Consider the following 16,137-nt stretch of genomic DNA (forward strand, 5'->3'; position numbering starts at 1 on the left):
TGTTTGGAAATGTGAATTGATATTTCCTACTGACACATTTCATCAAAATAAATAAATAACTGGCATAAACCCATTTTTTTGTGTGCCTAAGGCTTCTGCACAGTACTGTATATCTGAGTGAAACACTTCTCAAACAGGAACACATAGGGCAGGACTTGATTTTCTCCATCTGGAATTGATTGGATTGTAGGGGTTTGCTATTGGTGGATCTCATGTGAGCGACAGGCTGTCCCGCTTTTGTGCCAGTAAACACATCATCAGGGAAGAGATGCCATTACAAGAGGGAGGGGAAGTTTAAAAAAAATTTAAGATAATGAGGGTACGTTAATTAAAAAATAAAAATGATGTGCACAGATACATTATTTATAATAAATACTGCAATGTTCCATTAAAAAAAATTGTGAGTTGTGAGTTTTGATTTCATGGTGACTTTAAAAAGCAGACTAGTTTTTCCAGGCAAGTCAACGCCAAGTCGATTTAAAAAGCTTTGCACATGCCTAGTGCAATTACCTTTCCTGTGTCCTCTGGGCCGGGCTGAAGAGTCACTGAACAGGGAAGGTTCTGAGGAATCTTTTCAACAAATAAAACTACTTTAGCAAAATAACCTGGTCACAATCAAGAAAATCATTTCACACAAAATTAATATAAAATCTAATAGTGTTTCACAGGAAAGTTTTTAGTAAATTTAATGGGGTCTGTAAAGTTGTAACTATTCACTGTGCCAATTCACACTGCACACACAGACAGCAACAGACACTTTGTCGGGGTTCGTCGGATCTGTTTGTTACCCCTGTTGGTGTCTGTTGGCGTCTGTCTGCGCTTGTCTGTACTGTAATCTGGTGATTGTCCGTGTTGGTCAGTGTCTGTCGGTGCAGTGTGAATTGGCCTTAAAAGGGTATCATAAAAGTCTTGCATTCACAAGTTATACACTTACTAAAACACATACATGTATGTACAGCTGAACATTACAAGTACTGAAATGTGCAAGTGAAAAAGAAGGTAAAAGTTAAGAGTCACCGTGAAGTTGAAGGGGTACGCGTTCTGGCCTAGCTTCTTGAGCAGTCTCTCCTGTAGCCGACTGAGCGGTTTGCGCTCCTCAGACAGAGGGGGAAAGGCCTGGAAACTGGAGATGAAGAGATCCTTTCGGAAAGACAGGCCCAGCACGTCCAGATCTTCACGGCCATAACGGAAGGCACACGTCAGGGTCACAAACACTGGTAAAAAGGCACAGAGTACAGAGCAGAAAATAGAAAGACACACAGTTAAATAAATAATGGTTTTGGTAAAGATGATTTAATGTTTAAAAAACACTTTGCAAGCAACACAAGAAAACTGAAGATATAGTAAATCAGTGTTACCTTTTCTGTCTTTTAGGTATTCTGGGTCAATCAAAAGCACCCCATCTAAAGTCAGACAAAATACACAAAATAAGAAGAGAGAAAAAGCAAGAAGTCCCAGTATAAGGAATACATTACTGGGGGTGTCAAATTAACATGTTAATTTAGTACAACCTTTTTTTAAATTACACAATAAAAATATTTTGAGTCCAAAGTCTGCACAATATTTGAACTACTTTAAACTCGTTGCCATAAAAAACGTGTAAGATATATGGTAGTGGCTAACGACTGAAATTCTGTCTGCATGTGTACATAAATCAGTAATAAAAAAAAATAAAAAAAAGGTTGATTCGCACAAGAACGCATTCTGTGGGAGCTGCCCTAAATAATCTTAGCTGCCAAATGGATCAGTACGGACTGCAAACTACAAACTGTTCAATGATTAGCCAATAAAACAAACAATATATTAACCTCCAAAAGCCACGTTTTGTAAAGTCTATTTAATGAGTTACTTGCCTGCCAGAATATCTTCATTTGTGGGCATACATTTATTGTCAGCATATATATTGATATAAATTGTGATTTATGTGATGAATAAGTCAGTATATCATGTAATTAATCAAATTAATTTTTAATCTGACAGCTCTCAATTGACAACTTTCTACAAAAACAGAAAAATTGCACATTTAATACATAGAACACATTGAAAAGGAAACTATAAATACTTAGCATATACATTACTGTTAAAAAGTTTGGGGTCAATAAGATGAAATTAATACTTTTATTCAGCAAGGAAGCATTACATTGATCAAAAGTGACAGTAAAGACATTTATATTGTTACAAAAGTAAATTTTGTTCTATTGAATTTTCTATTCATCAAAGAATCCTGAAATAAAAACGGTCTCATGCTTTCCACAAAAACGTTAAGCAGCACAAAGGTTTTCAAAATTGATAATAATAAATAATGTTTGTGAGGACCAAATCAGCATATTAGAATGATTTCTGAAGGATCGTGTGACACTGAAAATTGAGCTTTGCCATCACAAAAATAAATTACATTTTAAAATGTATTTAAATAGAAAACAGACATTTTAAATTGTAATATTTCACAGTATTACTGTTTTTGCTGTATTTATTGTCAAACAAATGCAGCCTTGTTGAGCATAAACATTTTTTTTTAAATCTAACCGACCCCAAACTTTTCAACAGTATTGCCGGCATTACTCTTTCAGCCTCCTCAGAGGTTTGGATAGAATAACAGAGACCATTACCACAGCATTTTAAGAGTTATCTTGTACAAGATTACCATTACAATATGTAATACTCCTGACAGAGCTAATCTCCCCGCATAAACGTAATGAGTCTATATCTCCCAGAATAAAAGTCTCCTGTGACCGGCTGCCATGCAACAGGGAGAGAGACGTTCCCTCAACAGGGGGGATATGAAGAGGAACCAAAAATCTCACAGTAACATTAGAAGTTACAATAAAATTACAGCAGGTAAGTAGGTAAAAAAAGCATTAAATAGGTCAATAAATACAGTGTCCATTAACATCAATTGTCTCCACAAAGACGCAATCCTTCAACAAGAGCTAACAGTCGTTACACCAAGGAACATGAAAGGAAGTCGATTGGTTCAACCAAAAAACTCCCAAGATGTTCTGACTCACCTACAGGGTCCACGTGATCTAGATGATCCACAAAGTCCCTTTTCCCCAAGTATACTGTGAGCTAGAAAGAGAGAAAAAAAAAAACATTCAGACACGTTTGGTAAAACAGCACAAGTTTGAACTTGCTACACAAAGACCCTAGAGAGATAAACGCAAAACGCATGCGGTGCCTCCATCAAGGAACTCACACACACAAACAATTTACCAAACAGCACAAGGCATGCCACACTGACCCCTAGATGATCTACTGCCTTCCTGAAGACAACCCTTCTAGACGGCGTGATCTCAAAACACACATCCTCCACATGCAAAATGCTTTCCATTACAGAGAACAAAAGAGAGAGATGAGATGAGATGAGATGAGGGGATAGAGAGATAAGGTTGGAGGCAAGCCGAGAGAAAGAGATTATAGAGGAAATAATGCTGTGATAACCAACACTGTGCTGATAAAGAAATCGTCAAAGGAAGAAAGAAACATGGTAATAAAACAAACAACCAAATAAATAAAAAAATGTGTAAAAGACACATTTGTAAAAGCAATTAAAAGGAGCTTAAAGAAGTTAACAGGAAGAGAAAAACCAAGAGACACGGATAGAGAATGAATGAGGGAGGAGAAGCGAGAGAGAGAGGAAAAGGAAAAGGTCCACTGAGACCAATGAAGGTCCCACCTTCCACCTTCTAACACACTCTGGGGAATCTTACCTTGCAGTTGGGGCTGGACTTCTTGAAGACTCTGTAATGAGAGAAAAGAGAGAACGTCATATTAAAACCAAATGTCTTAAGCAACAAGATAAGCACATTTTAAAGTTTACTGTTTTGGTAGAAAGCTGTTAATTGAAGTTGCCATTTCAGAAAGACCATGGCATTGCCAAATCCAGTAAATCAGAGGCTTAGGCCCTGTTCCAAATGGCACACATATGCTTTCGGTCTAGTGGACTTACAATAGCTGCCGCACGCACGCTTCAGTTAATTCCAAGATACTGTAGGCTGTCCCATTTGTCATTTTAGGTTTCAGAAGGGTGCTCGCAAGCGCCCCCTTTCTGGTCGATATGCGCCCTTGATGTGCACTTTTGCCGAGCCTGCAATGAAGCGAGCTCCGCAGCAGACTTCTTTCCGACGGTCAAAGTGGCGTTACTTCACGAAAATGCGGACTCAGAGGAAGACTGAGTGTTTAGGGTGCCATTTGGGACAGGGCCCTAGTATTCAAAAGGAAGGCTAATTCATACAATTCTGCAATGTGTGGGATTCAACAAAATTATGAAATTTAGTTTTTTTATATCCATTAAGGGTACAAATTCAACACCCTCCAAGTGTAAAATGCAAAACTAGTTAAAACAGGGCTGCTCACCAGTTGGCCTTACTAACCCTAAATTTATTAGGAATAGTTTAAACTGAATTTTAAGAATCGCAGTCTTTGATAATAATTTTAAAAATAATTGAAATTATAAATTACAAGTCCTGTATGGAAGTGACATGCTCAAAAAACAAATATATGGAATATTCTTTATGCCCAGTAAGAATTATTATCCACCTGCCATTAGCAGGTGTGGTAAAAAGTTACATTTGGTCCCCTTATCCAGGGTATTACAAGGCTTAGGAACATGGGAAATATGAAAACTAGTGACCACCTGTGGTTAACCAATGTAATTACTCAAATATTATCTGTGGTTATATGGGCAAGCACACAAATTCTTCTCCCTGGGACTGAGAGGGACAGAGAAAAAGAGAAGAGGGACAGAAAGGGCAGAAGCATGACAAAAGGAAGGAAAGAAAGAAATGATGAAAAACTGCCCAACCAAATAGGCTGCAAACAGAAAGCAGCTGGACAAAAGGAAGGGAAAAAAGACTGCGGCAGAGATGGACAAAGGAAGAACATAAAACAGTAAATGGGATAAACGCAGCTGCCCAGAAAAAGAGGGAAAGTAAAAAAAAGAATGAACAAGAGAGTTAGAGAGCTCACAAAAGAGACTGTAGGTGTCAGTGACTCATCTGAATGTGGGAAAATATTAAATAGACAAAGAAAGAACATGAAAGAGTAGCTAAAACATAAAAGGAGGACAGAGAAGGCAAATAAGAGCAATATAGTATTTTCACAAAAACGAAAATTGTCATCATTTGTTGTTCCAAAACATATGACTTTATTCTGTGGAACACAAAATTAATAATTTTAAATAATGACCTGTCATTCTTTCCCATGCAATTACAATGAATGAAATCTGGAGAGTTGTAGCTACAAAAAAACACTGTAACAGTATCAGGAGAAATATCAAATATGATATATTTCATATGTTCATATGACTCGTGCACTGCATTCTAAGTCTTATAAAGTCAAACAACAGCTTCAGGTGAGGAACAGATCAAATTGTTATGGTGCAAGAGTCATATGGACCAATTATATAATGCTTTGTGGTGTGTTGTCATTTTGGAGCTTGACAGGTCGAGCTCTTATTCAATTTCATTATTTGGATAAGAGTGACCAAGGTATTTGCAATATGGACATTTAAAAACACATTTATACACACTATAAATAATTGTTTGACGTATTTACTAAAAATACAATTTAAGCAATACTCAAAATCTCCCATGCATGTGATCAGATAAAGACCAATAATAATAATAATAGTTGGTCCCTTTAGCTTGTGCAGTGCTGTCGGAAGCTACAGTATCCATTTATGAAATTAAGTTTTTTTGATGCTGTTTTTTCAAATACATTTTCCTTTAGATTCATGCAATTCACGTGTATATAACAAAAACATATGGAAAAATAAAGAAAGTCACATCCATGTGAGAAATAAAGGAAGGACAGGGTTGTAGTCAGTTATTGTGTAAAAAACAAAAACGTGGAAAGACACATTTTGTCTTGTTAATGCATCTCTGGTTAATTCAACCAAAGTGAAGGGTTGCGGTGTTATGAGAGATTGTAGGTTAGATATGTTCAAGAATTTCCCCAACCCTCACATTTAAAAAAAATGAAAAAGTACTACAAACTTAACTAACCCATTTCTTTCCCAGAAAAGCAACAATTTAGTGTAATTATGTACTTTTATTAATACTGAGAAAGAAAGCAGAATGAAGCGGGAAAAGGAAGAGTGAAACCTCGCTCTCAGCAGGAGGTGACAAAACACCCGTCAAGAGCAGCACCGTCAGCAGCGGCCAAACCTTCAGCACAGGAAGATGGAAACAAAACACATCTCACATACCAAACTGACCTCTCAAAACAATACACGGGTTACTTTATGCGGGTCACACAGGCTGCTCACGTGTCCACATAACACTTGACTTGAGTTTAAAAGCGCATGTGTGTGTTTTTTTGAGTGAAATCGGATTATGGGCGTGTCTGTGATGTCACAAGTAGACGGCATATATGAGAGGAAATAGTCTCACCCTGTTCTAAGAGGAGTGGTGTCCCACAGCTCCATCTGTTTCGAATGACAGAGAAATAACAGCATGTGCTTTCTACCTCTTTATTCCTTTCCCACTCTATCTCTCTCTTGCTCTCTCTGAATCACCGTCCCTCACTTCATTATGTCATCTATGCATCCCACTCCAAACCTCTTTAAACAGCCTTTTCTACAAGGGGTCATCATCAGGGTTTGGCTGCCTTGTATGGCCCTGCTGGCCACCGATGGGAGATGCTGGAACTGCGTCATCATGGGGACAAAAGCATCTTTCACCATTGACGACTGTTCAAAAGTCCTAACAAAATAATTGTTTTGCTATGTAATAGTTGTGGAGGGCCATTAAAAGCATATTGGCCCTAAAATGATCAATTTCTCTATCTTTTTTTTTGTTTGTTAGATAGTCATTTAGTGAAGGGCTTGTGATGGTGTGCCTAGTGCCTACAGCGTTGTCATGATGTAATTTCCTTCAGCTCCAGAATAATTAGCCACACAGAATTTATGGCTCAGGTGATTGGCTTGAGGGAAAATACTACTACTAATAATAGATGGGGGAAAAAAAAACTGTATCCAGAAATGAGTGCCTATGAGCAAACATGGCAAATTAAAACTTAAAAACCGTATTCGGAAATACCTCTTTCCAGGTATTTCCAGATTTGCTTGTTTTGGTTATCTTCTTTAGAGATGGAGAAAAGATCTGTCTCTTCTCACAAACACAGTTCAGAGAGCTGCTTTGAACTGACAGAACTCTGAACTGGAAGTGGCATGCGGCCATTACCTCTCACCGACATAAAACCACACAGACAAGTCACCCAAAGTGTATCAGTAAACTCACACATGATGTTCCACCCACTTGAACATTCACAAGTGCCAGGCAAACGTCTGTGAAGAGGAATATTATGAAGAAGACTTGTAGACCTACTGTCATGGCCCGGCAGTGGTTGGCTCTGTGTGTATAGACAGAGATAGAGGGAGACTGTTGACCTCATCCTCTTCAGCCATGAACGCCAGCTCAAATCAGACTAAAAGAACATCAAACAATGGGCTTTGTAGGTGCCAAACACGCACACACCAACTTCTGAAGTTCTGAAATGGCAAGTACAAAGAAATGCCTGCTGCTGGGATGCCACATTTATCAAAATGACACAAAAGACACAAATACACCCACGGGTACATTCTCATTCAGCTCACTGACAGCCCCACAGAAGTGCAAATCTATTAGCCTGTATGCCAGTAACACACATAATGAGCTTTTCTCAACTACAGAGAGCGCATCTACATTTCACAATAGATTAAAACAATAGGGCTCCCAATTTGCCTTTTTGGTTGTAATATACGTTTGCGAGACGATTAACATGTTAACAGCCTACAGTTAGTCTGATGAACTACACACAATTTTTGAATACTTTTATACAAAAGGATCAGTGTTTGGGAAAGTCACTTTTGAAACAAATGCATTACACTATTGTGTTACATCCTAAAAAAAGTAACGAATTGCATTACTTAGTTACTTTTTATGGAAGCTTGCTTGCTTGTTTGTTTTTTAATAACAAAAAAAATATATACATTTTTGTAAATGTAAAGGCCCTTTCACAAATGCAAATGTAGCCCTGTACAGTAGAGGGCGCAGCTCAAACAAACCTTTCAGCTGTGCTGCCATTCTGGATGACAGAAGAATAGAATGCTGGAGAAGAAAGTTCAACTCTCTTACTTAAAGGTTCAGTGTGTAAATTTAAGTGGCATCTAGCGGCGAGGTTGCGAATTGCAACCAAAGGCTCAGTCCACCGCTCACCCCTGCCTTTTGAAGCACAGAAAAGCTACGTTTTAAGAGATTTTTGTAAAGAAAAAAAAATCTTTGACCGCAAATTTTTGAATGGCTTTGTATATTACTGGCAGAAGAATTGTTTATTCTGATAAATTATAAATCATAAACGTAACAATTATTGAAAATTGGTGCGTTGTTCTGTAATAAAAGCAACAAAAAAAGCCTCTCAAAACAATAAGAGACTAAACAAAAATATGATTTATGCCAGTTTTCTACTTGCCCTTCAATCAAGTAGTCTTTAGAGAAAAATCACAATTAAAAGAACAATTAAAAGATAAAAAAGTCCAGATGTATTCAGGGTGAAGGCATTTAGTTCAGCTAGTTTAATGTTCTCTGAGAACAACAGCGTTTTGATCTATTTATGGAGTTTTATTATCCAACATAGTCAATAAAGTTTTGAATACTAAAAAGGCTAAAACAAAAATGAATCAATTATGATTAGCGCTAAGTCAGGCAAACACAGCTTAGCAAAAATTATGGTTTGTACAATCCAAATAAGCTTCATGATAAAAAAATAATGCTCTCTTCTAGAAATAGTATTTTTTAATTCTATAAAATATTTTTAAACTTACTTTTTTTTTTTAAATAAAATTGTATTTTAAGTTTATAAAACTTCTAATAGAGGTGGATTTTAACGATAATTATAACTTTGAACCACGCTTTATATATCTAAAAATATTAATATGTTAATTTTAATTCTACCTTGTTGAAATACACATTTTTGCTGATAGCCGATGGTTCCAGCAGTTCCAGATCAGTTATCGGTGCGGATCAATCGGTCAACCTCTAACTTCTAATATATTCTTAAAAGCACTTCATCTCTCTCTCTTCTCATTATTTGCTTACCCAAAACTTTCAATTTCCATATTTTTGTTGTACAATTTCCATATTTTTGTTATTCAATCTTCAGTTCCGTCATTCTTTATCCTTTAGCCTTTCGTTTTTTGCATTTTTTGATAATGAACATGATTCATTTTATGTCTTTCCTATATCCACTCATCAAGTCATAACCCGCCTCTTCTTCACTCTTAGATCATGAAAGTCACCAGCCTGACCAATTCTCTCCAATGAATAGATCTTATTAATACTGAATAACCTATAAACAGGTCTGGGGCAGCTGCCAAAGCCACATGCATCACACACACATTCACACCTCCGTCTGTGTGTCAGCTAGCATATGCATGCACCTGCTAAAACCCACAGGCTTTATATAGAGGCTAAGAAACGCTCACAAACCACATCAGAAGCAGACACACATGCAATCTGCCTAATATGCTCTTCATCACATGGAAATGAGGCCTGCAGCACAAAGGGTTAATTAAAAGGAGCGTATATGAACACCACAATCTGGCTTTTTATCCACTTCATCCCAGTTAAGCTGCACACTTACCTAAATATGCTGTATTTGGTAATCATAGCAGACAGATGAGCTTTCTTGAGTTGCCATGACAACTGAATGAGGCATAAAGTTCAAGGCACACACACACACAAATACAGAGCATGCATTCGTTGAAGACAGAAAAAAAAGGGAGCAACCGCAAATTGGAAAGAAAGAACATCGGGCAGTGTGAAAAAAGTTGCTTATTATGTGCCTACACATATACACAAAGCATTAAAAGACTTAAAAAAAATAAATATAATATATATATATATATATATATATATATATATATATATATATATATATATATATATATATATATATATATATAATTATTACATTATAATTATTATTAAAAAAAAATCTCTCACACATACAACTATTCAAACGTTTGGAGATCAATCATGTGACACTGAAGACTGATGATGCTAAAAATTCATACATTCAAATTCACAAAATCTTTACGATTGCACTGCACTTGCACAATGCTAAGGTGGTACTAGCTCCCACTGGCATCACAAAAGACGCTGAAAAAGATTATACTGTTTAAAATAAAACTATAAAATGCAATTTATTATGTTTTTACAGCTAACAACTGCTTGTAGGCATTTTGGCAGAAAGTAAAGACTGTGATACATTTCTGAAAGGGAAACATTTCTCTCAACATTTCATGGTTGCCATATGCCAAGTGAGTCAGTGACAGGCTGAATATTTACCCATAAGCAGACATATGATGTTACTTAAAACACACACAGATCACACCTCAAATAAGTTTAAACTATATATATATTTTTTTAAATCATGGAGGATGATTTTGCCGGCCGTATCCTAGTTACTGTCATCCATTTACAAACACTGCAAAGAAACATACACAAATATACACAAGACAATATATCTCTGCTCTGCAGGAATGCAAATATTAGTAATTGTACACAAATATCTCTCTCTCTCTCTCTCTCTCTCTCTCTCTCTCACACACACACGCACGCACATAGGGACAGTGAATAGTTCCTGTACCCTCATTCAAATGTAAAATGCAAAAGACTTAACCTTTGAACTGATTTAACTTTTTTTTGTTTCTTGCTGACAAAACTATAGTCAAGTACAAACACAAATTGAAGATCTAACCTTTGTTCGCTCAGATTTTGTAATCTGTTTTGTTACTTTTCCATTCCTCTCTTAAAATCGCTTCAATTCACGCTGAGCCAATCAGAGGCCAAGACTCTGATGGCATCACGTTGATGACATTCTAAAAAAGGACCCACGTTCCTACAGATCTGACAATGGAACCTGTTACAGCATAAGGACACACACAGTCACGCACACACCGACACAGAGAGAGAGAGGAGACAATCTCGACCAGGTACCTTCATTAGCAGAGAGGCAGAGAGGCAGAGAGAGAGAGAGGCAAAGAGAGAGAGAGGCAGAGAGGCAGAGAGAGAGAGAGAGATTGGAAAATCAATCAGGGTCTCAATTTAATTTGGGAAGGGTAAAGAGGGGCTAAATAAAGACACATTTATCGAGGCAGATAGCAGGACAGAGACATGCCGAGAGGGAGGGTGATGGCGAGAGTACTGTAAACACCAGACATTATTTTTTAAAAGCTTCAAAAAAATATAAAAGTGGCCTTGTAAGGGCTTGAAAGTGAAGTGCATCAAACAACCACAACTCTTCAATATGGTCACAAACACTCTAACCTCTGAATTTCCATTGTAAAAATACACAAGCAGGTATAGAATTACACCACAAGCACAATTACTTCATATTTATCATGGTGTGATTCAATTTTTCATTCTATGTTTGGAAAACTATTCGTATTTCCACAGTATTTAATATGCATATTTTGCAGAGTATGTGAACATTTATGTATGCATAGATTATCTGGATTATTTTCTAGATTTGCCAAAATGTTCAGTATATAGCAGAGAACACTATAGGAACACTCACCGTATCTCATAATGCAACGCACTTAACATTAACTTCCATTTTAAGTGTGATAAATGAACAGACTGTAACTATCATCTCTTGACTGACTTATTTAAAGGGATAGTTCACCCAAAAGTGAAAATTCTGTCATCGTTTACTCACCCTCATGTTGTTCCAAACCTGTGTGAGTTTCTTTGCTCTGCTGAACACAAAAGAAGATATTTTGAAGAATGTTTGTAACCAAGCAGATAGAGCAACCATTGACTACCATAGTATTTTTTCCCCTACTATGGTAGTCAATGGTTGCTCTATCTGCTTGGTTACAAACATTCTTCTAAATATCTTCTTTTATGTTCAGCGGAACAAAGAAACTCATACATTTGGAACAACATGAGGGTGAGTGAATGATGATGGAATTTTCCCTTTTGGGTGAACTATCCCTTCAACAGGACAGCCAAGTGTTAAGATATTTTTACACATAATTTAATAAAATAACCATTTGTATTTTCAAAATAAAATTGAGCCAATAAACAAGCACCGTAGTGAGGTGACAGTTTTACATTATACTGTTTGTTTAATGTATAGTTTCTTGTAAAAAAAAAAAAACGTAGCATTTTATTTTACAGTCCTGTTCCCCATGTACATACCATGTACTTATTACAGTAATTACAATAACTGGGAAATATGAGAAATAACTAAGTAGTAACCCATGTTGGTAAGTACACTGCAAGTGTACTGTAAAATAAAGTGCAATTAAAAAAAAAAAAATTACATTTGGAAAAAATGGATTAAGCACTTGCAATAAAATAGAACATGGATTAAAATAAGCAAATAGCAATTTAAAAGTTGCGTTTAAAACTAAATCATTCATGAGTTTATGGTACATTTAACTGATATTTTCATTTCTATTTACATTTTCAGTGATTTCTTTACACTAATAATAAACTAATAGTTTACTCTTGATATTAAGCTGGAATAGGAGAACGTATAGTAAAAAAAAACAAAAAAAACAATAGTAATAAAAAACTGACATACTTCACCTTACATAATTCCGTCTGGTATGGTGACTAATGCTGTAATTGTAAGCAAGTAAATAATGAAGTGTCCAGTGTAATCAGGATACCACAGGCTATAAACACTGCAGGGCTGGTTGCTGTTTACGAACAAGCTTACGGATAAAGTTTACAACATTTTGTCGTGCAAAAACAAAGGCAAGATCTGAGTGTGTGTGTGTTTCCCACATTACAGGCTGTCAATTTTCTGCACGGCCAGAGGCTAAACCCAAGACTTAATACCAAATCACCCACTGAATTCTGCCTATTGTTTCGGCAGATTACAGCGTGCGTCATTTGTCAAGGATTGTGCACTTTTCCAATGAGCAGCGACCGGCTAGAGACACACTCGCCAATAAACACTAACACAAACATATGCGATTAACTCATATGAGGTACGTCAGGGCATTTAAATCAGACTGGTATTTTAATATGGGTCACGACCAAAAAGGCTAATTCGACAGGAATGTCCGGGTCTGAAAAGCAACATTGTTCATGACCGCATCCTACCGCAATCGCGGCCAGCATATTTATAAGGCAAAGATGTTAAAAACAAACACATCGAAAATTCAATGAGACAAAAGTAGGAAGTGCTAAATTGCACGATCGTGTTCTCTGTTCCTGTTTTTAGTCTATTTATGTGCTTTCATAATCCACTTTATGTCTATTCTTAATCAGCTTACGGGTGTTTTTAAACACGGTTTCTGAACATTTGGTCTCTCGGGTGCTACTGAAAGTTATTATGGAAGCTCCATCAGGCCATACAAAGGCTTAAAGTGAGAAATCAGGGTGCTAGAGAAGCTGACAGCACAGCACACTGGTAATTGCTGACTGAGGAAGATCTACTTCAGCTTTCAGGAACAGAAACGGCTCATGCGTCACCGAATGCGTCTGCGGTAGTGCTTGTGCTCAAGCGTGACATGGAGCCAAAAATTTGGAGGTGAAGAAAAAAAACAACAACAACAGAAGAATGGAATGAAGACACAGGGAGAGAAAAAAAAAAAAAAAGAGACGACAGCTTTTGCATTTACTGATGGAATTAACGATTGACTGAGTGACGGTCTAGACGGGTGCCAGCACAAGGCCAGTAAAAGAGAAGGCACGATTAATAAATAAATGATTGGTTAGAGGCCGCCATTAAACTATAAATGGCTCATAATAGTCTGTCTTTCAATGTCAGATAGATGCGGAACAGACTGCGGTGTGCAAACACACATTATGGCCTACAGTACAATAAACTGCAACTTTTTTTCAGTAATGCACATAATACATAAATGGGTACAAGTGAGCCTTCTTCCTTTTCAGACAGTCTAGACGCCATGATTTATCTCAGTGTTACAAATGCAATCAATAAACGAAAAGCTGAATTATTTAAACATTATTCGTATCAGCCAGGCACACATTAAAAATGAAACCGCAGGAAACAGGAAAACTATGTAAAGACGTCAAATTAAAGTAAATACGTTACTGAATTGTGCCAAAAGATCTGTTTGGTCAACTGACTAAAAATCATTTGTTAGCACAGCAATAGTCAATGTGTAACTACTGATAAAACAAAAAGATGCAAACATTGCCATGTTTGCATGCAATGCAGCAAACTGGTGACCCGTCCATGTAATGTATAAAATGTACGCTTCCTCTGAAATACTAGGAATCAGAATGTTGTGCAGTAAACAGGATATGCAATCGAGGATCCATTTACACCTAAAAAGAAAATGAGGGGGCGAGAAAACTGCACTTGTCAGAACTACTGTGATGAGTGAAAATACAGTGTTTAGGAAAGACTATAAAAAGCAAACTACTTGACATTAATGTCATAATTAATGATATTAACATGACATTAATGTGCATAATTGTACCGTACTTGATTATGATTTGCATTATTACTCAGTTTCAGGCCTGGTGTCCTCAAATGTACTGACACTAAGTCTTTTCAAATTAGAGATTAGTAGATTAGTAAAGATTAGTAACTTCTGGAGAACTAGTGTACTGCATACACTGACAACTGTCCACTATATATTAGTATTCAAAAGTTTGAGATCAGAAAGATGCATTAAAAGTCACTGTAAATTATGTTGCAGATAAACGCTTACCTTTTGAACTTTTGATTTAAAGAATCCTGAAAAGTATTGATGGTAATAAAAAATATGTCTTGAGCAGCAAATCAACATATTAGAATGATTTTTTTGAGGATCATGTGACACTGAAGACTGAAAATTCAGGTTTGCCATCACAGGAATAAACACATTTTAAAATACAGTATTTTACAATAGAAAACAGTTCTTTTAAATTGTAATCAGGTTTCCCAATATTAGTTCTTACTGTATTTTTTTCTCAAATAAATGCAGCATTGGTAAGCATAAGAAACTTTTCAAAAACATTTAAAAGTCCTATACCGACCCCAATATTGTGAAGAGTAGTGTATTTTGATAAAACAGCATGTGAAATATAAAATTATGTATGTTGTCGTCACATGACCTCACTACATTTTATGTTTAATTCAGTAATTTACGGAGTTACTTTTTAGCTGCATGACTAAATAATGAGTAATGAAAGTGATATTGAATGAAACCCATGGCCGATATTCAGTGGATGACACCAACTCCATTTCTGCTGCCAAGTTACACCATCTTTGTCATGTTTAATGGGTTGAGCAATTGAAAATGACCATCACAGAGATGCATCAAAGAAATGGGACGTTTTCCTCAAGAAATCTTTTCAGGGACCACACAAAAGCAGTGCACAAGTGAATAAACTGAGAACAAATAAGAGAAACATTATCTGACAAGATATTTAACTTGACACTAGCTTTTATTCTCTCTGATTTTCACTAACATCTTAAGACAAGAAATAAAGGTCTGAAAGAGGAAGAATCCTCTGAAAAACCTCAGATTACGAAGGAAGTGCTAGTGGCAGGATTGTTACAAAATGGTGATGCTTCAGCAATTAGCAAGCCACAAATGTGGCAAACAATGCCAAGATGGCACTCTCTCACATCTCACACCCTGTGTGAAAGATGAACTCGGGCAGCATAATCTGCCCTGGAAATTTCCTTCAGGTGAAATATTACTTTAATGTTAAGGATAAGCATTCATATTTGTGATGTCCGAAATTACCTTGCTACACCTGCCAAGAGCGAGTGTGAACTGAGAAAAATGTCAAGTAATGAACATGTAAAAAAAAAAACTAACAAAAGATTGATAGTTATTGGAGCTCCTTAAACGGAGGGCCTCACTCTTGGTGAGAGGTATAGGAAGTATATAAGAGCAAAAAAAAAAGCTGATAATATAACAAGTCAGCTAATAAACACATTCCATTCTGTTCCCATATCAGTTTGAGGAAGAAAGGTTGCTGCGCTTTAGCAGAATCATCACATATATCCTCATCCCGGTTTCCTCTCTCCTGCCTGAAAACCCGAAAAGGAAACCCGACCCTTTTCCACACAAACTCTATATAGGTACTATCATCAAACAGTTTTATTAAACAGGAAATTAGAGGTATAATTAACGAACATCTCAAATAAAAAGTAAATAAATATGCAAATAAA

At 36.4% G+C, this 16,137-nt stretch overlaps 1 protein-coding gene across 4 annotated transcripts in view; it reads right to left on the reverse strand.

Annotated features, from left to right (window-relative positions):
• The window catches only part of arrb2b (arrestin, beta 2b), a 66,031-nt gene that overhangs the window by 11,299 nt on the left and 38,595 nt on the right, over positions 1–16,137 (reverse strand). Inside the window, exons 1-6 of one of the 4 annotated variants that reach the window (XM_079810582.1) lie at positions 12,579–12,800; positions 3,711–3,741; positions 3,009–3,069; positions 1,359–1,403; positions 1,018–1,214; positions 511–570 (exon numbers count right to left, since the gene is read on the reverse strand). Coding sequence is in view for 2 of the 4 variants with exons in the window: in XM_079810583.1 (XP_079666709.1) it covers positions 511–570; positions 1,018–1,214; positions 1,359–1,403; positions 3,009–3,069; positions 3,242–3,331 (453 nt within the window). In the remaining 2 variants the exon portion in view is untranslated. Of the gene's footprint in view, positions 1–510; positions 571–1,017; positions 1,215–1,358; positions 1,404–3,008; positions 3,070–3,241; positions 3,347–3,710; positions 3,742–12,573; positions 12,801–16,137 lie in introns of those variants that run through there. The other 3 variants (XM_079810581.1, XM_079810580.1, XM_079810583.1) reach the window with 3 other exon arrangements.

The sequence above is a fragment of the Gobio gobio genome (assembly GCF_949357685.1).
Source record: "Gobio gobio genome assembly, chromosome: 2".
NCBI classification, from domain to species: Eukaryota; Metazoa; Chordata; class Actinopteri; order Cypriniformes; family Gobionidae; genus Gobio; species Gobio gobio.